Raw genomic sequence first — 23,107 nt, 5'->3', positions numbered from 1 at the left:
GGATGCCAGGGGAACGCTACCAGTTCCAATGCATAGTGCCAACTTAAAGTTTGGTGGAGGAGGAATAATGGTCTAGGGCTGTTTTTCATGGTTCGGGCTAGGCCCCTTAGTTCCAGTGAAGGGAAATCTTAACGCTACAGCATATAATGACATTCTAGACGATTCTATGCTTCCAACCTTGTGGCAACAGTTTGGGGAAGGCCCTTTCCTGTTTCAGCATGACAATACCCTCTGCGCACAAAGCGAGGTCCATACAGAAATGGTTTGTCGAGACTGATGTGGAAGAACTTGATTGGCTTGCTCAGAGCCCTGATCGCAACCCCATCGAACAGCTTTGGGATGAATTGGAACGCCGACTGCAAGCCAGGCCTAATCGCTCAAATTCCGTGCCCGACCTCACTAATGCACCTGCGGCTGAATGGAAGCAAGTCCCCGCAGCAATGTTCCAACATCTAGTTGAAAGCCTTCCCAGAAAAGTGGAGGCTGTTATAGCAGCAAAGGGGGGACCAACTCCATATTAATGCCCATGATTTTGGAATGAGATGTTCGACGAGCAGGTGTCCACATACTTTTGGCCACGTGGTGTATTCATTATTTAATTGGAAAGAAATGCACTAACTAAAATGAATGTGACTAAAACTAAACAAAAATTGTCCAGATTTTTTTGTCAACTGATAATAACTAAAACTAACAAAGAAGTAAATTACTAAAATGTGATTGAAATATTTTTGAAGACTAAAACGAAATAGAAAAAAGCTGCCAAAATGAACACTGTACCTTAGTAGCCTGGGTGCCAGAGTCTGTTTTCTGCTCTCCTGCCAACTCCTTATAGAATTGTCATGCCATATATGTTCCGTAAGGAGTTGGCAAGAGAGCAGAAACACACTGGCAGTTAGTACATGTCTTGTAAATATGACTGCTGTCATTCCCACTAACCTTCCTCCCACTACTCTGCCCATCTCTCTCCCAGTGCTGCTGTGCCCTCGTGTGTGGACGTCCCTGGAGAATGGGAGGGTGGCGCTGAAGCCCCCTGGGCCACCGGTGGAGGGCACCGTGCTGCACTACAGCTGCCATGCTGGCTTCATGCTGGAGGGCAGGAACATCACACACTGCACCAAGCTGGGCAAATGGGACTCACCCAAACCTGTCTGCCTCTGTAAGTGCGGAATGGAATCCCAATCTATTCCTGTTATTCATTTGTGATGTTGGTGTTGATATTAAATGCTTTGGTTTAGCTTCGAAAGGGAGAAACAACACATATACTCCATGGAAACATACATAGACAAACCAATATACGCTGAGTGTACAAAACATTAGGAACAACTTCCTAATATTGAGTTGCACCCCTTTTTCTCTCAGAACAGCCTCAGTTTGTCGTGACATGGACTCTACAAGCTGTTGAAAGTGTTCAAAAGGGATGCTGGGCCATTTTGACTCCAATGCTTCCCACAGTTATGTCAAGTTGGCTGGGTGTCCTTTGGATGGTGGACCATTGTTGATAAAAACTGTTGAGCGTGAAAAACCCAGCAGCGTTGAAGTTCTTGACACACTTAAATCGGTGTGCCTAGCACCTACTACCATACCCTGTTCAAAGGCACTTAAATATTTTGTCTTGCTCATTCACCCATTGAATGGCACACACACACACAATCCATGTCTCAATTGTCTCAAGGCTTAAAAATCCTTCTTTAACCTGTCTCCCCTTCACCTACACTGATTGAAGTAGATTTAACGAGTGACATCAATAAGGGAATCATAGCTTTCACCTGGATTCACCTGGTCAGTCTATGTCACGGAAAGAGCAGGTGTTCCTAATGTTTTGTACACTCAGTGTACATTGATATATTGTCAATATAGTTGTGTGTCCATGCATGTATTCTACAATGGTGTATATGCTTTGTTTTGTGTGCAAATCATAGGTGTGTCAGCTTCTTTGGATGAATGTTAATTGTATTTCCTTGACTCCTCGCATCCTCTCTCCTTGCCTCCATCTCAAAACACAACGGCGGAGAAGATCAGAGGTTCCTCACCTCGGTTCCTCTCCTCATTTTGAGAAGGAGACAAGAACGGAGGATGCGAGAAATCCAGGAAATACAATTGACATTCACCCCCCTGTTCTGTGTGATTGTCTTAAACAGAGAGTTATAGTACTGCCACCTGGTGGACACAAGCCATATTTTATGAATAATTGTGAATGATTGTGTAATACCCTATGAAAGTGACATCAATTTTACATCTGTGTTCTCGTGTTGTAGGCTAAGAATGGGCTTCATATTTGTTCAAACGTATATGTACTTTGGTATGAATGTACTTCAACGTATTTGACGCCGAAGAAGAAGCACGAAGCCGAGAATTTACAACCATCTCATTTGAACTACACACATGAACTACATCTCCCACCGATCAGCTGTATATTTCTCTATTTCGAAAGCTTGCAGGTCTCCATTTATTTTAAATATTGTTTTCATTTTCAAAAAGTACTGGCTGGCAAAAAAAAACTGCGTAATCTAAGATATAAAACATTAGACGGCCTGTAACTAACTGGTTCTTATCGTCCTTATCGCCAAGAGTATGCAAAGCTCTCATCAAGGCAAAGGGGGGCTACTTTGAAGAATCTCAAATCTCAAATATATTTTTATTTGTTTAACACTTTTTTGGTTACAACATGATTCCATGTGTTATTTCATAGTTTTGATGTCTTCATTATTATTCTACATTGCAGAAAATAGAAAAAATGGAATGAGTCGGTGTGTCAACTTTTGACTGGTAGTGTATATATATTAAATGACTGCGTTTTCCTGAATTTTATGATATAATCTTGAAGCCCATTCAGGAGATTTTGGGACATGAGCTGCAAAACCTAGACCTGTACAAATCAGCTGGGCTAGACAATCTGGACCCTCTCTTTCTAAAATTATCCGCCGCCATTGTTGCAACCCCTATTACCAGTCTGTTCAACCTCTCTTTCGTATCGTCCGAGATTCCTAAAGATTGGAAAGGTGCCACAAAGGTGTCACCCCCTCTTCAAAGGGGGTGACATTCTAGACCCAAACTGTTACAGACCTATATACATCCTGCCCTGCCTTTCTAAAGTCTTCGAAAGCCAAGTTAACAAACAGATCACTGACCATTTCGAATCCCACCGTACCTTCTCTGCTGTGCAATCCGGTTTCCAAGCTGGTCACGGGTGCACCTCAGCCACGCTCAAGGTACTAAACGATATCATAACCGCCATCGATAAAAGACAGTACTGTGCAGCCGTCTTCATCGACCTGGCCAAGGCTTTCGACTCTGTCAATCACTGTATTCTTATCGGCAGACTTGGTTTCTCAAATGACTGCCTCGCCTGGTTCACCAACTACTTCTCAGATAGAGTTCAGTGTGTCAAATCGGAGGGCCTGTTGTCCGGACCTCTGGCAGTTTCTATGGGGGTACCACAGTGTTCAATTCTCGTGCCGACTCTTTTCTCTGTATATATCAATGATGTCGCTCGTGCTGCGGGTGATTCCTTGATCCACCTCTACGCAGACGACACCATTCTGTATACACCTGGCCCTTCTTTGGACACTGTGTTAACAGACCTCTAAACGAGCTTCAAAGCCATACAACACTCCTTCTGTGGCCTCCAACTGCTCTTAAACGCTAGTAAAACTAAATGCATGCTCTTCAACCAATCGCTGCCCGCACCCGCCCGCCCGACTAGCATCACTACTCTGGACAGTTCTGACTTAGAATATGTGGACAACTAACAATACCTAGGTGTCTGGCTAGACTGTAAACTCTCCTTCCAGACTCATATTAAGTATCTCCAATCCAAAATTAAATCTAGAATCGGATTCCTATTTCGCAACAAAGCCTCCTTCACTCACGCTGCCAAACATACCTTCGTAAAACTGACTATCCTACCGATCCTCGACTTCGGCGATATCATTTACAAAATAGCCTCCAACACTCTACTCAACAAACTGGATGCAGTCTATCACAGTGCCATCTGTTCTGTCACCAAAGCTCCATATACTACCCACCACTGCGACCTGTATGCTCTCGTCGGCTGGCCTTCGCTACATATTCGTTGCCAGACCCACTGGCTCCAGGTCATCTATAAGTCTTTGCTAGGTGAAGCTCCGCCTTATGTCAGCTCACTGGTCACCATAACAACACCCACCCGTAGCACACGCTCCAACAGGTATATCTCACTTGTCATCCCCAAAGCCAACACCTCCTTTGGCCGTCGTTCCTTACAGTTCTCTGCTGCCAATGACTGGAACGAATTGCAAAAATCGCTGAAGTTGGAGACTTATATCTCCCTCACTAACTTTAAGCGTCAGCTGTCAGAGCAGCTTACCGATCGCTGCAGCTGTACACAGCCCATCTGTAAATAGTCCATCCAACTGCCTACCTCATCCCCATATTGTTTATATTTACTTATTTTTGCTCTTTTGCACACCAGTATTTCTACTTGCACATCATCATCTGCACATCTATCACTCCAGTGTTAATTTTCTAAATTGTAATTACTTCGCTACTATTGGCCTTTTTATTGCCTTACCTCCTCACGCCATTTGCACACACTACACTGTATATAGATTTGTATATTGTGTTATTGACTGTACGTTTGTTTATGTGTAACTCTGTGTTGTTGTTTTTTGTCGCACTGCTTTGCTTAACTTGGCCAGGTCGCAGTTGTAAATGAGAACTTGTTCTCAACTGGCCTACCTGGTTAAATAAAGGTGAAATAAATCAAAAGAAAAGCGGAAGTGGCCATCACTTCCACAGGGTATACAGACAGTAAAAGTAAAAATACAGTAAAAGTAGCCTACATACTGATGTTAATTTAAGGAGCATGGAGTACTGTACATGTGTAGTGAGTAACACGTATAGTGCATCAATCCATGAAGAATGAAACAATTCACAAACATCACACAGTGTTAGTGTTGCATTTACATACGCTACCAGTCACCAAATCATTTTGACTATTAACAAATGTAATTTTGCCTTTTCTATTTGCTTGCCACAGATGACAGAAATTACAAAGGTAAGAGAGATTGGTTTTGGTTGGGTTATCTATCAATGTCAAAGCTCAGTGAAACAAATGTTGCAAAAAGTTGTAATGCTTCTGTTAAGCACAAGAGGGCAGTAGTACATCATTTCTGAGCATGGTGCCTTATGCTGACCAGTAATTCTGCTGGTGAAGGATTTAAACTGATTAGAATTAGGGGGATACCTAGTCATTTGTCCAACTGAATGTTTTCAACTGAAATGTGTCTTCCGCATTTAACCCAACCCCTCTGAACCAGGGAGGTGCAGGGGTGGGGGGCTGCCATAATCGACATCCACGTCTTCGGTGCCCGGGGAACAGTGGGTTAACTGCCTTGCTCAGAGGCAGAAAGACAGATTTTTATCTTGTCAGCTCAGGGATTTGATCCAGCAACCTTCCGGTTACTGGCCCAACACTCTAACCACTAGGCTACCTGCCAAGAGTAGAAATTACACAAAATATGCTATCGTTAAATTGTTGTCCTTGTGGCGTTGACAAGATTATTATTTGTTTGTCAGTTTTGTTAAAGATTATTGCTTCCTTAAAGAGGCTACCTGTTATATGCCTGTCGTAAGATACAGGGGTAAGACTCAGATTTTCACTAATAATTATTTCATGATTATTATCAACCATTAACAACAACATTACGCACTCATTTCAACTTAGTCTTCTCCTGCGCCAACCTGTCCTATCGGTGCACAGAAAGCACATTTTCTTCCAAAATCTCCATGAAATGTGAACCAGACTTACTCTCTCCTGTTATCTCTCATTCACTCTCTCTCTCCTTTTCTCTCTCATTCACTCTCTCTCACTCTCTCTTTCTCTCTTTCATTCTCTCTCTCTCTTCATTCTACTTTTCACTCAGTGTGGTATCAACACCCACTTACTGTCTTCTTAGCTGGGTAAAGGTTAACACCCAGGCCTCTGTGTGTGTGTGTGTGTGTGTGTGTGTGTGTGTGTGTGTGTGTGTGTGTGTGTGTGTGTGTGTGTGTGTGTGTGTGTGTGTGTGTGTGTGTGTGTGTGTGTGTGTGTGTGGAGAGTGGGTGGAGGTGTGTGTGTGGAGGTGGAGGTGTGGGTGGAGGTGTGTGTGTGTGTGGAGGTGGAGGTGTGGGTGGAGGTGTGTGTGTGTGGAGGTGTGTGTGTGTGTTAGCAGCAGTCAGAGGAAATCAGAAAAAGCATTCTCTCTTCTGTGATCTTAAGCCCTGTGTTCTTATAGGTTAACCAGAATAGGGATGCCTGTACCACACTGGATTCCACCACTGATACAGCTGATATAATAGATAGCTCTGGCAGAGGTGTTGCGACAGTGTTTTGCTTCTAAGGCTGTGGGCGACATTTTAGTCACACATACGAGCACAGATCTGTACAAAAAAATCTGCACCGTAAAATTACAATCTGCAGCGTGATTTAATTTGAAGCTTTTCTTCAACAATGTGCCTTATAAGGAGGAGATTATTTAACCAGAGTTAAAGGGGCAATCTGTAGTTGCTACATCCACTTTTGGATTTATACAGTACATGGATTCTATTGATTATTGAAGAATATCACTTATAAAGGTCATACCACATCAGAATCCAAAATACAGTATTATCTTGTTTTACTCCAATATTTATAAACAATGCAATTGTAAACAAACACTGTATAGCTTAAAAACATAAAACGATGATTGTACTATCATGGACAGTCAGTCCCTGCATTCACAGCTCTGTCTATGAATTTGAGAGTGGTTACATTTCTCCGGCCCCATCCCTCAGTTATTTACCAAAACCAGTGGCGAGGTGACCACTTTGATTTTGTTTTTGTTTGAATTGCAGATTGCCCCTTTAAGTAAACTGTACGATGCAATCCAATTGAGAGTTGCAGTATCTGGAACTAGCATTGTATTATTTGCCATACCGTCTATTCAAACAGTTCATTTTTTTGCACAGTGCTCTTGTCGTGACAAATGTCGGCCCATTATGTGTTGTTCAGTGTTTGCTGGCATATAGACGGCCGCGGAATGGAATCGCATTTAAATATCAGGTGTGAATAATACATGGCATGCTGCAAAGTTCAGACAGGTGATCTATGAGAGAGAGAGAGAGAGAGAGAGAGAGAGAGAGAGAGAGAGAGAGAGAGAGAGAGAGAGAGAGAGAGAGAGAGAGAGAGAGAGAGAGAGAGAGAGAGAGAGAGAGAGAGAGAGAGAGAGAGAGAGAGAGAGAGAGAGAGAGAGAGAGAGAGAGAGAGAGAGAGAGAGAGAGAGAGAGAGAGAGAAGTACTACGTCGTCATTGTAGGCTACAGATGGCTCAGCGGGTTAGAGGTTGGAACATGCATGGTGCTGACTGGCAACACAAGGGCTGTGAGTTGAATTGCCACCTGTGCCAAGTATACTGAATAACAGTTAGTAGCTTTGGGTCTGCTATTGACTATTACTGTATTCAGATGCAATTCAGTAGTAAGTCCACTCCACTGTAATCGTATTGAGGTGTAGGAAGGAAGGTGGCTATTTCTCCATCACACAATCTATCCCAATGTGCACAATACAAGTATTTCTACAGTGATATTACATAGAGAACCTAAAACCAGCCTAATTGTTCAGCAAAGGTGGAATGCATGTATAGCATTGGCTTTACTCTCTAGTCCCCAGAGTGCCAGTAGCTGTTGCCAATGAGTCAGGTGTTACATTTTAGCCGTGGAAGAGGTGTAGTCATGGGAGGGTAGCATTACTGACTAATTCTATAATTCTATTATAGCTGGTTCTAATTCTGTTATGGATATTGGCCTGCTGGGGGTATGAGAGCCCTGTCTCAGAGCTGACAGTGAAACGGTGGCCTCCGTCCCAAATTGCACCCTATTATTTATAGTACACTACTTTTGACCAGAGCTCTATTTTATAGGGAATAGGGAGGCATTTGGGATTTGGACAGTGCTGCATTGGCTGATTAACGGGAAATGAGAGGAGGCTTTAAAGCGGACAGACGGTTCAAACAGCAGGTATGCTGTAGCCTGTACAGTAGCAGCCCTTGGCTATACATCACACAGACTGATTCCAGGTCAGCTTAGATGAAGGGAAAAGAAGAGCCTGGAGAGTGATGCACTGACTGGTCCCACTGCTTTTGCTGATTTCTCAAAGTAGCCCTTGAGGCATTTAATTGTCTTTCTTTCTATTGGCTTGTGGGTGTGTGAATGAATGTCCTTTCATTGGTTATTGAGACAGAACTGAGAAGCATGTGAGGCATTGTTGTGGTTGAGAATCGATTTGGCTCACTGTCAATCTAAAGTCTATGTTGATTTGATATTCTATTTGATTTCTATCAGTTTACCCTCTATTTTCCCAGGTAAAGTTAACATAGTTATTATATATTTATTTGAATAATCTATTGCTCACAAAAGATTAATTAGAGAGTGATAGTATGCCAATACTATTTGATTGTAGAAACTAGGTGCTGCAAACTTCTTTGATTTTAGAATCTAGGTGTTGCTCACACACACACATGCACACACACGCACACGCTCACACACACACACACACACACAATTCAAAAGTTGGTAAACAGGCACTGCAGTTTATAGTGCCCCCTCAACCCCCCCCCCCCTCTCTCACTTGCTCTCTCGATGTCTCTACACATTCACCGACTAGCAAATATCATCAGAGTTGTCCTCGCTCATACACGCATGCACACACACACGCACACACATAGCCTCTGCTGCAGTGGATGATATACCTTTCGCGTCTCATTCCGTTTCATCCTCTACAATTGGAAATACGGGTCGTTGCACGGACAGATTATTTTAAAATCCCGAAATTACTCACAGTGCGATTTGCTTTTATTAACCAGAGAATAAGAACAATTCAAACGTTATTCGCAATCCGGAGCTCGTTTTCTGCCGTCTGGACTGGTCGCGCACGCATACATTTCGGTGCAAAATCATGGCGATTATGAATCATTATAAATAACGGACTATAATTATTTTAATGTCTGTCTAATATTCTCCATCGCGACGGAAGGGGAAACTATCTTGCCTCATTAGCTTTTACAGCACTTGAATAAAACCATTCAATTTATTTGCTGGATCCAATTAATTGGACACTTCATCTTAGGTTTTGGAATTATTGAACTCTGCCTGCTGAACGACAAAAAGAGGCAAACGTGGTTTCCAAACAAGTTATACCCTATTTATAAACCCAACATTCAACGTTGATAAAAACATGAACTATTTGCGTTGTATATCATCCGCCTCTGCACTGACAAATTATCAGTCGAAACGATTCGTCCACTGAAATAATAGAAAGAGCAGGCGAGCTAGACTGTTCGCCAATAATAGAAATAATCTTAAACTGTCTGTTAGCGAGGCGAACACGTGAATCCACTTTTTGGAGAGAACAAAGTTCTTCAATGAAATGCTATTGCGATTCATTGCAAATTCACCTCAAGGCTCTCTAAACTTTAATTACAACACCATTTCCTATTATTCTAATACGATCCCAACTCCACTGCAACATTCGGATAGTGCTCCAATTTAATTTACCTGACCATGGCGGTAATTGGAAAAAGTCTGCGGCAGTTATCGAGTGTCGCGTCCGGTCATATTGCACTTCGAGCATCGCTCACCTTACTTTTCCTCTCCTGGCCGTGCCCGTCCCTAGGCAAGAAGAAACTCTACATCGGAGCTCTCTTCCCCATGAGCGGCGGTTGGCCGGGCGGCCAAGCATGTCTCCCCTCTGCGCAGATGGCTTTGGATCTGGTGAACAACCGGACGGATATTCTGCCGGATTACGAACTGGAGTTGATATACTATGACAGTATGGTGAGTAGATGTTGGATCAAATAGATCAATTGTTGTGTTTAAAAAGTGGAAGTCACATAAGCAGAAGATAATAAAACTTTATCTTGGTTCTTCACAAGGCTCTAGACCAGTTGAAATGTAATTGATATATGATATATGGAATACATGAACAGTTCATTTCTATTTCAGTTACAGCCTTTCTTCTTTACATGTCTATACATTGTTAAAACATGCCAACATGATATTGATTTCCAGCAGGCATACTTCTTTGAATGCATTACCCTTGTAGCAGGTGGGTGCAATAATGTAACAACACAGCAGCATACTTATTTAATACTGTCAAGGGAGTTATGTACCAAAAACCATATTATATTACCCCTTTTAGAATTGTTGCACAGTTGCCCATTTAATTAAAAAAAACAAGGCAACAGTAAACATGTCACCCCCCACAAACAATGCAGCGCCCCCCTTGGGCCAATTGAGATATCACTCCCAACTAACACATTTCAGTTAATTACCATAGCTCCCGCTTTTGGCCAATCAGTGTCATTTTGTAAATGCTGGATCTCTATGGCAAGATGCATCATTGGCCAAAATGTCGTCAAAATCGGCATAGTGCTGACTGAGATATCTCATGTGGCTAATGTACGAATGGACAGAGACCGATCCACAGTCCCCTCCCCGATTTCAGTGGTGGTGGACGATAAACTAAACTAATCCAAGTCAGACACTGATATTGGCTTGCTGCAATTCAGCGTCAGTGCAGGTATAGGAAAAAGTGAACTTCCACGATGAAGCTGGACAACCACAAAGCATCAGCTGGCTGCTAGGTGGTTATGTGTCTTAAAAATAAAAAAGACCAATCCCTATGTGTCAAGACCAATGTCTGTGTCAAGACCAATCCCTATGTGTCAAGACCAATGTCTGTGTCAAGACCAATCCCTATGTGTCAAGACCAATGTCTGTGTCAAGACCAATGGCTATGTGTCAAGACCAATCCCTATGTGTCAAGACCAATCCCTATGTGTCAAGACCAATCCCTATGTGTCATTACCAATCCCTATGTGTCAAGACCAATGGCTATGTGTCAAGACCAATGTCTATGTGTCAAGACCAATGTCTATGTGTCAAGACCAATGGCTATGTGTCAAGACCAATGACTATGTGTCAAGACCAATGTCTATGTGTCAAGACCAATGTCTATGTGTCAAGACCAATGTCTATGTGTCAAGACCAATGGCTATGTGTCAAGACCAATGTCTATGTGTCAAGACCAATGTCTATGTGTCAAGACCAATGTCTTGTCTATGTGTCAAGACCAATGTCTATGTGTCAAGACCAATGTCTATGTGTCAAGACCAATGGCTATGTGTCAAGACCAATGGCTATGTGTCAAGACCAATGTCTTGTCTATGTGTCAAGACCAATGTCTATGTGTCAAGACCAATGTCTATGTGTCAAGACCAATGTCTATGTGTCAAGACCAATGTCTATATGTCAAGACCAATGTCTATATGTCAAGACCAATGGCTATGTGTCAGGACCAATGTCTATGTGTCAAGACCAATGGCTATGTGTCAGGACCAATGTCTATGTGTCAAGACCAATGTCTATATGTCAAGACCAATGGCTATGTGTCAGGACCAATGTCTACGTGTCAAGACCAATGGCTATGTGTCAGGACCAATGTCTATGTGTCAAGACCAATGTCTATGTGTCAAGACCAATGTCTATGTGTCAAGACCAATGGCTATGTGTCAAGACCAATGGCTATGTGTCAAGACCAATGTCTATGTGTCAAGACCAATGTCTATGTGTCAAGACCAATGTCTATGTGTCAAGACCAATGGCTATGTGGCAAGACCAATGTCTTGTCTATGTGTCAAGACCAATGTGTATATGTCAAGACCAATGTCTATGTGTCAAGACCAATGTCTATATGTCAAGACCAATGGCTATGTGTCAAGACCAATCCCTATGTGTCAAGACCAATGTCTGTGTCAAGACCAATCCCTATGTGTCAAGACCAATGTCTGTGTCAAGACCAATGGCTATGTGTCAAGACCAATCCCTATGTGTCAAGACCAATGTCTATGTGTCAATACCAATTCCTATGTGTCAAGACCAATGTCTATGTGTCAAGACCAATGGCTATGTGTCAAGACCAATGTCTATGTGTCAAGACCAATGTCTATGTGTCAAGACCAATGGCTATGTGTCAAGACCAATGACTATGTGTCAAGACCAATGTCTATGTGTCAAGACCAATGTCTATGTGTCAAGACCAATGGCTATGTGTCAAGACCAATGTATATGTGTCAAGACCAATGTCTATGTGTCAAGACCAATGTCTATGTGTCAAGACCAATGTCTTGTCTATGTGTCAAGACCAATGTCTATGTGTCAAGACCAATGTCTATGTGTCAAGACCAAAGTCTATGTGTCAAGACCAATGGCTATGTGTCAAGACCAATGTCTATGTGTCAAGACCAATGGCTATGTGTCAGGACCAATGTCTATGTGTCAGGACCAATGTCTATGTGTCAAGACCAATGTCTATGTGTCAAGACCAATGTCTATGTGTCAAGACCAATGTCTATATGTCAAGACCAATGGCTATGTGTCAGGACCAATGTCTATGTGTCAAGACCAATGGCTATGTGTCAGGACCAATGTCTATGTGTCAAGACCAATGTCTATATGTCAAGACCAATGGCTATGTGTCAGGACCAATGTCTATGTGTCAAGATCAATGGCTATGTGTCAAGACCAATGTCTATGTGTCAAGACCAATGGCTATGTGTCAAGACCAATGGCTATGTGTCAAGACCAATGTCTATGTGTCAAGACCAATGTCTATGTGTCAAGACCAATGTCTATGTGTCAAGACCAATGGCTATGTGGCAAGACCAATGTCTTGTCTATGTGTCAAGACCAATGTCTATATGTCAAGACCAATGTCTATGTGTCAAGACCAATGTCTATATGTCAAGACCAATGGCTATGTGTCAAGACCAATCCCTATGTGTCAAGACCAATGTCTGTGTCAAGACCAATCCCTATGTGTCAAGACCAATGTCTGTGTCAAGACCAATGGCTATGTGTCAAGACCAATCCCTATGTGTCAAGACCAATGTCTATGTGTCAATACCAATTCCTATGTGTCAAGACCAATGTCTATGTGTCAAGACCAATGGCTATGTGTCAAGACCAATGTCTATGTGTCAAGACCAATGTCTATGTGTCAAGACCAATGTCTATATGTCAAGACCAATGACTATGTGTCAAGACCAATGTCTATGTGTCAAGACCAATGTCTATGTGTCAAGACCAATGGCTATGTGTCAAGACCAATGTATATGTGTCAAGACCAATGTATATGTGTCAAGACCAATGTATATGTGTCAAGACCAATGTCTATGTGTCAAGACCAATGTCTATGTGTCAAGACCAATGTCTTGTCTATGTGTCAAGACCAATGTCTATGTGTCAAGACCAATGTCTATGTGTCAAGACCAATGTCTATGTGTCAAGACCAATGTCTATGTGTCAAGACCAATGTCTATGTGTCAAGACCAATGTATATGTGTCAAGACCAATGTCTATGTGTCAAGACCAATGTCTTGTCTATGTGTCAAGACCAATGTCTATGTGTCAAGACCAATGTCTATGTGTCAAGACCAATGTCTATGTGTCAAGACCAATGTCTATGTGTCAAGACCAATGTCTATGTGTCAAGACCAATGGCTATGTGTCAGGACCAATGTCTATGTGTCAAGACCAATGTCTATGTGTCAAGACCAATGTCTATATGTCAAGACCAATGGCTATGTGTCAAGACCAATGGCTATGTGTCAAGACCAATGGCTATGTGTCAAGACCAATGTCTATGTTTCAAGACCAATGTCTGTGTGTCAAGACCAATGTCTATGTGTCAAGACCAATGTCTATGTGTCAAGACCAATGGCTATGTGTCAAGACCAATGTCTATGTGTCAGACCAATGGCTATGTGTCAAGACCAATGGCTATGTGTCAAGACCAATGTCTTGTCTATGTGTCAAGACCAATGTCTATGTGTCAAGACCAATGTCTATGTGTCAAGATCAATGGCTATGTGTCAAGACCAATGTCTATGTGTCAAGACCAATGTCTTTGTGTCAAGACCAATGTCTATGTGTCAAGACCAATGGCTATGTGTCAAGACCAATGGCTATGTGTCAAGACCAATGTCTTGTCTATGTGTCAAGACCAATGTCTATATGTCAAGACCAATGTCTATGTGTCAAGACCAATGTCTATATGTCAAGACCAATGTCTATGGGTCAAGACCAATGTCTATGTGTCAAAGCACAGGGGACATTTCTTCAGTGGACAGAATGCCACTGCAGAGGTCTCCTCGGGATAAGATGTCACATATAGCTGACTGTCACTGACTGTCACTGTCCCATTTGACCACTAGCTGACCGTCACTGTCCCATTTGACCACTAGCTGACCGTCACTGACCCATTTGACCACTAGCTGACCGTCACTGACCGTCACTGTCCCATTTGACCACTAGCTGACCACTAAGCTCCAGTTACTAACCAGAAAATGATAGAGCCAAATATTTATGTTATTAAATGAACAAAACACCCGCTGCTTGTTTCACATCAATCATTCATCATATAGGCATTTTCAAATGTCAGCACTCTTCACTCACTACGCATCTATATGTCTCCCACTGTTTCTGGCCCAGTTTTTGCCTCCCACTTCGTCATTAGCTTTAACACACAGCCATCCTTCCCACTGGGTTTCCATATCAATCATACTACAGGACAGATGCCTCCACTACACCCGGGCATACAGCACACAGGCATGAAACAGTTAACTGTGCTGTGACTGGTTAGGGAGCCGTGCTCACTTTGTTCTGATTGGTGTAAAAGGCTCTGCAATGGAATCCCATTGTAAAGAATAGGGAAGAGGGGAGAGGAGAGGAAAGTTGGCATGGCAACACAGTTACCATTGAAACAAACAGGCTTCTTGTTTTTCTCCTTTCAATTAGATAAGAATTTGGATCAATAGATATGGTAGATGTGTGCATGTTGAGATTCAGGGTTTGAAAATCATATACAGAACATGAAGTTAGGCTGTGGACATATCAAATATACTGTCTATACATATTATTTAACTTGAAACAGCTTTGTGAATCAATGGTACTTGCCATAGAATACAATATATTCTCAAATTTAGAATTCTGGAATTTATGAGATTAATCTCACCCATTGGTTGATTTATGGTTCTCTTTTTGTTTTGACAAACCAATAGATTTACATCTTTGTGACAGACCAATACAGGACTAGAACCAAATCAATGAACACGTCAGACAGTGACATTTTCTTGAAAGTAGCCTGAAAGTGCGTGTTAGTGTACAGTTATTGCTAATTACAGTTGGGTTTGATGATCACTTTAACAATCAGTGGATTGTGAACGCTTCACACCTGGCTGAAATATTAATGAACAGTTTATGGCATTAAGAGTGAAATTATAGGAGATGGAATTAAATGCGGATGCTTTTTACTTTCAGTTATTATCCAATCAACATCTTTTTTGGGGTCAAGTAGAAGACAGACAATCATACCTCACACTCTGTTTGAGCATGAGATTTAGAAATATGCTTCAACATCATCCAATTGTTTGTCTTCCTAATTGCTTTATAATATCTAGGGTTGGGATATCAAATATGAAGAAATGCTCACACAGTGGTCTGGGCTTGAATGTATAATGATGTTCAATAATAGAATGTGTTCATTTTAAGGTCACAATAGTTCAAGTGAAGCTTTTAAAGTGTGATCTGCTTGCCTTGGAAAAAGATGACTCATCAAATATACCATTACATAATTAGACACTGAATACTGAAATATTAAGAAGACTTTACTGTAGATGAACGTCAACACTGACACCGTTTATTTGTAATGCAGCATATCTCTATCTATCTATATGGGTAGATCGCTGCTTGTTTGCTTGGGTGGCAGTATAGGGAGAGAACATTAGACTATTTACAGCACATTGAGATCTATACACAGACACACCACTCACCCTCTAGACCGTTGCCATGGTTATATCAAAGCGGAGACTGATAACTTTGATCAATTATTAACTGTGGTGGAGGGAGACAGAGGTAGAGAAATGGCGTGATGAGGTGCTCTCTGTGTAGGGGTGCCGTCTTTCGGATGGGACGTTAAACGGGTATCCTGACTCTCTGTGGTCTCTAAAAGATCCCCTGGCACTTATCGTAAGAGTAGGGATGTTAACCCCGGTGTCCTGGATAAATTCCCAATCTGGCCCTCATACCATCATGGCCACCTAATCATCCCCAGCTTTTTATTGGCTCATTCATCCCCCCTCCTTTCTCCTGTAACTATCCCCCAGGTCGTTGCTGTAAATGAGAGTGTTCTCAGTCAACTTGCCTGGTAAAATAAGTCTTAAATAAAATAAAAAAATCTCGCACTTCCCCCTTTAATTGGCGGCTGGAACATAATAGGACTCAATCAGGGACCAAAATTATTAATATGTCCACATGGTCCACATGCATGCCCGCACACACGTGTGTATCAAATTCATGTATGCACCATTTAACGCCATGACTCAAGTGGTACTCCAGATTTAATTACTGGGGGGAGATTTAGAAATCCACAGTGACTTGAGATAAGACATAAGATCCCTCTCGTCCTCTTATATATTCACACTTCTTTTATATTATTCAATCTGAAATGCAATTCAAGAGAATAAAGCAGATCAGCATATGTGGCTTCTTCTCCTATTCTTTCTGTGAGATTGGTTTATCATCAAAGTCTCATGGGCGGATAGATTGGATGCTGGAAGTATCGTAGTAATGCTAACTCTGACACTAATATTGGGTTGCATTTCAGCACCACGGACAGTGCATGTGTGTTTGTGGATAAAGGGAGGGTTATACATACCACCCTTACAAAAAAAGACATGGTTTTCAGACACGTGTGAAGTTTCACATGTAAATTTTTTCTCCCACGTGACATTTTTTTTCACATGTTTATTTTTCACCACTTCCAGCTACATGTGGTCTCCCATCGAGGGACTGACCCTACTTAGCTTCAGAGGCAAACCAGCAGTAGGGTGCTATGTTGCTGGAATGGATTTGTCAAAACTTGCAACTGGAAAAAAGGCAGGAAAGCAAAGACCAGAGTAACATAACCAAAGACAGGGAAAATTGCAGGGAAGAGGGAGGCATTTTATTTAATTGCATTATCATAATTTTTTGCAACTGATTTTTTTTTTGGCATTAACTTAAAATTCATTGGCTCCCGCATTTAAAAATTATTTTGTTTTGCACTAGTTTTGGGTTTATGTTTTGCATTCAATATCATTCTTTTAGTTTGGAATACTAAGAATGTTGTTCTGGACTACAGAAGTGTTGCTTCATATTAATGGCACAAACGTAGCTCACTCACTAGAGCAGGGTTAGGAAACCCGGTCCTGGAGGACCGCAGGCGCTTCATGTTTTTCATTTAACCGACCTGGAAGACCAGGTGTGTTGAATTTAGCCAATCACTGAACTGATCAATTAGCTCAGTTGGTTATGTGTGGTGGCTAGTTAGAACAAAATCCTGCAGTACCTGTGGCACTCCAGGAACAGGGTTGCCTAACCCTGCACTAGAGGATTGCACCATATAACAATGCTGTTACTCAATTAAAAGTCTTTAAAGTGGCAATCCTTAATTGAAACATTAACAAAGTGTTCTCCTTGCCACAGTTTTTGTAAACAGCTGAGGGATGGAGCTGGAGAAATGCAACCACTCTTATATCCATAGACCATGCTATGGATGCAAGTACTGACCATCCATTATATCAAAATTATAGTTTCAACTATATTTTTAGGCTATACAGTATTTGTTTACATTTACTTTGTTTACAAACATTGGAGTAAATGCGGAGTATTCTTACATGTGAAACTGCAAATTAGATTGTCTCTTTAGATGTGGAATTGCAAGGTCACATGTTAAAGTATTTTCAAATATGAAAATGCAAATTTGATTTTTACACGTGTGATTGTTTTTCACATGTGGTTTTCTTACATGTGGAACAGCAAATGTGATTTTCACGTTGGAATGTTTTTTATATGTCAAACGGCATGTCCTATTCTCACATGGGAAAGTTTTTCATGTCAAACTGCAATTTACATGTGAGGTGAAAACATGTTATTCTCCTCACATGTGAAAAGGTGGTGTTAACATGTGAACTCTACATTTAATAAACGTGAAACCATATGAAAACTGCTATTTTACATGTCAAACTGCAAATTTGACATCTATTTTTTTGTTGTTGTAAGGGCAGGCATCTCCAGGAGTTCTCTGGGGCAGAGAAAAGGTTATGACCGCCTGACATGTTATCAGATGTGACAGGATAGCAAAACGTCACTTTCTCTTCCATTGTGATCAATTGGACTTGGTGGTATCATGATATCTAGATCATAGCATACATTCTAGAGACAGTAGCATTAGACAACAACGTTTTAACAGTCAACCAACCACCATTGAAATAAACAGGCAATTTCTGCATCCGACACATTTGCATCTTGAGTGCGCTATTTCCATCTCGGGAAAACGAACGGAGACAAACCAACACCCAAATCAGGGCCCATAATGTCCGTTGTTAAATCACAGTTTTCTACAACCAGATTGCTTGTGACACTCAACTGCAATGCATGGGAGTTCTGTCTCCTCTCTCTCCCCCTCCACAGCAAATCACCATTAAACGTGTCAGTCTGATTTAGATCTGGCCCTACTGAGGACTGGAATGGGGATGGCTTATTCAAAACCTTGTTGACAGGCCTGTGGTGGATAATTTGTCCACCTCAAGCTTATTTTACATTCATTTGAGCTTTTGAATGTGCTCTGTTTGTGATATCTCCCTCCCTCCTTGTGCATTTATTTTTTCTTCCCGTCTCTTTTTGGACAGCGTGGTCGATTTAACTCTCTCTGTGGCCATCTTTTCCCACTTTTATACTGACGCTCAGTAAGGCTGAATATCGATCACTGTTCTGTTCTTCTCTTTCTGTTTCTGATATTCTTCTTTCTTCTCCCCTCCCTTCTCTCCCTCGCTCTCTACCCCTGTTCTCTACCCACCTCCTCACTTTCTCTCCTACATCTCTCACCCCTCCTCTCTTCTTCTCCTCCCCCCTATTTCTCTCCTAATCTTCCTCCTCTTTTTCCTCCCTCCCTCTCTCCCTTCATCTCCCCCTCTCTCCTCACATCTATCTCCCCTTTTATTTCCCTCCATCTCCTACCATCTCCTCCTCCCTTCATTTTTCACCTCTCCCTCTTTCGCTCTCTCTCTCAGTGTGACCCGGGTGAGTCCACCAAGTTGCTCTATGATCTGCTCTACACAGAGCCCATCAAGACTGTCCTGATGCCCGGCTGCAGCTCCGTATCCACACTGGTAGCAGAGGCTGCTCGCATGTGGAACCTCATAGTGGTGGGTAGCTATTGTGTGTGTGTGTGTGTGTGTGTGTGTCCCATGCGCTATATGTCTCTCTCTTGCTCTCTCTCTCTGCCTCTCTCTCTCTCTCTCTCTCTCTCTGCCTCTCTCCCTCTCTCTCGCTCTCTCTTTCTCTCTCTCGTAATCTCATAATCAATCTTAAACTTTAGTCAACCTTTTTAGCCAAGTAATTAATTGAGAACAAATTAAATATCCCTATCTATCCATCTCTCTCCTTCATTAAAAACTCTATCTCTTTTAGCTTTTCCAATCTCCTCTTTACTCCCTCCACTTGTCAGCAACTAGTGCCTTGGGCCTGTCTGCTTGATTTCCTCTGTTCTCTTCCTCTCAGCCTCCTTGTTCCCACTCTAGCTGTCGACCCCCCCCCCCCCCCCCACACACACACAAAGGGATCAGGCTCTTTAGTGAGTGTGTGTACACCACCACCAATCTCCACACACTTATTTCTGCCCCTGTTCAGCCCTTAGGAGGAGTATCTCTCTGCATGTCAAACAAGCCTATCAGAGAGCCAAGGATCAAACAGACCAGAATCAAGGGACTTCTTGGAGCTCCAATTGTAGGCTGTATTCGGATCTCCCAAAGCCTAGCGTAGCAACTCAGTCTACATTTAAAGCCAATCCCATTGACACAATACAAGAACAAAGTTCATACCGGCACATCCTGTGAAACGTTTTAAAACATTTAGCAACAGAAAACATAAATGTCTTTCTTATTGGACAAATCCAGTTAATCCCTCCCTGTTTTAGTCCATTTGGTGCATAATGAACACGACGCTGAACCAACTCATTTTGAGTCTAGTGTTTATTTCAGGTCGTGAAAAAAACACATTGGAGTACTTCTCTTCTGCTTCCTGCAAAGTGGTGTTTTATGAGCCTCTCTGTGCCCTGCCGCTTTGCTCCATTTCCTTCGATTTCATTCTCCCGTGTGTGTGTCACCCCTAATGCTGGAGCTGTTTACCACAGGCTGATACCATCGTCCCCCTAACTGCACCCAATTGTGAGCAGGCAAACTCTATTCTACTTTACATGTCACTAGCTGTATTGTCTGCTGTCCATATTGATATATATTATATTGATATTGTACATGACGCTTGACGTTCATCATCAGGTCTCTACCTTCTTCTTCTCTCATTCCCTGTTGTCAGGGTGCCGATGTTCTGAACACCGAAACCAAAGTATAGTGTTTTGGCTGTATAGTGTTTTGATAGTTGTAGAATATAAGAAAATACATGTTTATCTCCCTTCCTATCTCCCTCTCGCTTTTCTCAGTTGTCCTATGGCTCCAGCTCTCCAGCCTTGTCCAACAGGAACCGTTTCCCCACCTTCTTCCGCACCCACCCCTCGGCCACCCTCCACAACCCCACCAGGGTACGCCTCTTCCAGAAGTGGAAGTGGACCAAGATCGCTACCATCCAGCAGACCACAGAGGTCTTCACTTCGGTCAGTACACTCTCTCTGTCTATCTCTTCTCTCTTTGTCTCACTCTCTCGCTCTCTTTCTATCTCTCTGTCTCTGTATCTCTCTTTGTCTTCCTCTCTCTCTCTCACTCTCTGTCTGTCTCTCTCTCTATCTTTCTTACACTCTTCAGTGACTCTCCCACATCTTAATGAGCAAATGAGTGTGTGGGAGTGGGTGTGTGCGTACGTGTGACTTATATGTGGTATGATAGTCTTTTAAGTATTCAATCCCACGATTGATCGTGGATTTCTGAAGTAATTTGTTGAAATATTGGTGGTGAGAAATATTGATCAGGCAATACATCTCTCTGAGCAACCGGGTGGATAATGTGACTCTTGGGTTCTTTCCTCTAACGGAGGTTAATGATCTCCCTCTTCCTTGATCTTTAATTTTCTCTATCTCTCCTCTATCCTCTCTCTTTCCCTACGTCTTTTCCTCTTTATCTTCTCCCCTTCTTTCTGCCTCTCTTTTTCTCTCTTTTCCTACCTCTCTCTCTCAAATTATCTTTCTCTTTCTCTCCCACTGTCCTTTATTATCTCTTTCCTATTTTACTCTCACATTTCTTGTGCCTTTCCTCTCTCCTTTTCTCACCCCTTCCGTCTTTCTTTCAATCTCTACCCCTCCCTTCTCTCTTTCGTCTTTCCTTCTCTGTTCTCTCTTCCTTCTCTGTTTCTATCTACCCCTTCTCTTCTTCTCTCATATAGACTCTGGATGATCTGGAGCAGAGGGTGAAGGAGGCTGGGATTGAGATCAGTGTGAGACAGAGCTTCCTCACCGACCCGGCTGTCGCTGTCAAGAACCTCAAGGTGCTTTGATGAAATATTCAATGGGGAGCTGCTGTTGCTCTCCCCTGCTCACAGTTGCACCTGTTAAGCGAAGTGAGGTGATTTAATACAGGAAATGAATGCAGTAGGCTAATTAGCACAGCCAACTGCCAGCCTATGAAGTGCAGAGCTAGCTAGCTAGCAGAGTTGTACCATAGAATTGGAATAGTCAAAGTGTAAAGGCTTGTATCATTATTATTGAGCTATGTGAATGTATTTTCATTACGATGGCTTAAATCATTGCGCTTCCTGTCATTGAATTAGCGTCAGGATGCCAGAATAATTGTGGGGCTCTTCTATGAGACGGAAGCCAGGAAAGTGTTTTGCGAGGTGAGTGTTTTAAATCATTAAATCATCGGGCTATTAAATCATCGAGCTATTTATAGCTATTGACCTCTATTGTATCTTGAACCTCTATCTGAACAAATTACCATTTTTATTTAATGAATTCTTATTTGTACTGAGGTGATGATGTAGCCTTGAGAAGCAAAGAATATTTCTGTGTAATTACGTATTATTTAACAGACAACTAAGTGTTTCATCTTCGTCTTTTCTGTCTATTTTCCAAATGTTTCTCTCTCTCTCTCTGCCCTTCTCTTTTTTCCTCTTTTATCTCTCTTTCACTTTCTCTCCCCTCTCTCTCTCTCTCCCTCCAACTCTCTCCCTCTATCCTCCAGGTATTTAAGGAGAAACTGTATGGGAAGAAATATGTCTGGTTTCTGATTGGCTGGTATGCTGATAACTGGTTCAAGATCAAAGACCCGTCCATCAACTGCACCATCGAGAACATGACAGAGGCGGTGGAGGGCCACGTTACCACGGAGATCGTCATGCTCAACCCCGAGACCGTCCGCGGAGCCTCCAACCTGGTGAGATCATCTGGGCCGGATCTCATACTGATCCAGGATCAGGTCCCCCAAGTCCATGTAATGTTATTGATTATGATCCGCATTCCAACCTGGTGAGCAACGTGTTCTCCATCTGGTCATGTTGTCCCTTCAATTTCACACGCTGCCAGCTTAGCTGTTGATTAGTTTCATATACCTTCCTCTACCTGCAGAGCGGAGGCTTGATGTGCTTCTGCAATAGTACACTCTAGGGGCCCTTTAGGCTTTTCCACACCACATGTTTCTTAGCCCAGGGCAGAGACACATATTTAGACATTTATATGAAATAAATGTCCCTGGCCCAGGGCTATCCCTAATAAATATTCAACTTAGGTGACAATGGAACTCTGTGATTGGTTAGCCCCAAAAAGCTGGCGTAAAAGCTGTCTTAGCCCCGAGCTAAGTACACTACCTTTTGAGTTCAAAGGCTAGTAATACGTAACCATTACACAGTGCTTGAGGCTCCGGTATTGCCTAAATCTAAGTTGACCCTAATGCAACTAACATAGTGATTTGAATTATATAAATGTCATACTAATGAGTTTGATGGACAATAGTTCAGATTGAAAGCCACACGAATGGTGAGCCTCATTTATCAACTCCTCCCCTTCCCTATGT

The 23,107-nt window shown here is 42.2% G+C and overlaps 1 protein-coding gene across 1 annotated transcript in view; it reads left to right on the top strand.

Moving 5' to 3' along the window:
• The window catches only part of LOC139564451 (gamma-aminobutyric acid type B receptor subunit 1-like), a 56,580-nt gene that overhangs the window by 13,977 nt on the left and 19,496 nt on the right, over positions 1 to 23,107 (top strand). The window contains exons 5-12 of the mRNA XM_071383982.1: positions 971 to 1,156; positions 5,018 to 5,035; positions 9,667 to 9,827; positions 19,163 to 19,297; positions 20,590 to 20,760; positions 21,483 to 21,584; positions 21,867 to 21,932; positions 22,280 to 22,471. Of these exons, the coding sequence (XP_071240083.1) occupies positions 971 to 1,156; positions 5,018 to 5,035; positions 9,667 to 9,827; positions 19,163 to 19,297; positions 20,590 to 20,760; positions 21,483 to 21,584; positions 21,867 to 21,932; positions 22,280 to 22,471 (1,031 nt within the window). The remainder of the gene's footprint in view (positions 1 to 970; positions 1,157 to 5,017; positions 5,036 to 9,666; positions 9,828 to 19,162; positions 19,298 to 20,589; positions 20,761 to 21,482; positions 21,585 to 21,866; positions 21,933 to 22,279; positions 22,472 to 23,107) is intronic.

Source organism: Salvelinus alpinus, chromosome 35 (assembly GCF_045679555.1).
Source record: "Salvelinus alpinus chromosome 35, SLU_Salpinus.1, whole genome shotgun sequence".
Classification (NCBI taxonomy): domain Eukaryota; kingdom Metazoa; phylum Chordata; class Actinopteri; order Salmoniformes; family Salmonidae; genus Salvelinus; species Salvelinus alpinus.
This window is presented reverse-complemented; position numbering and strand designations above follow the sequence as displayed.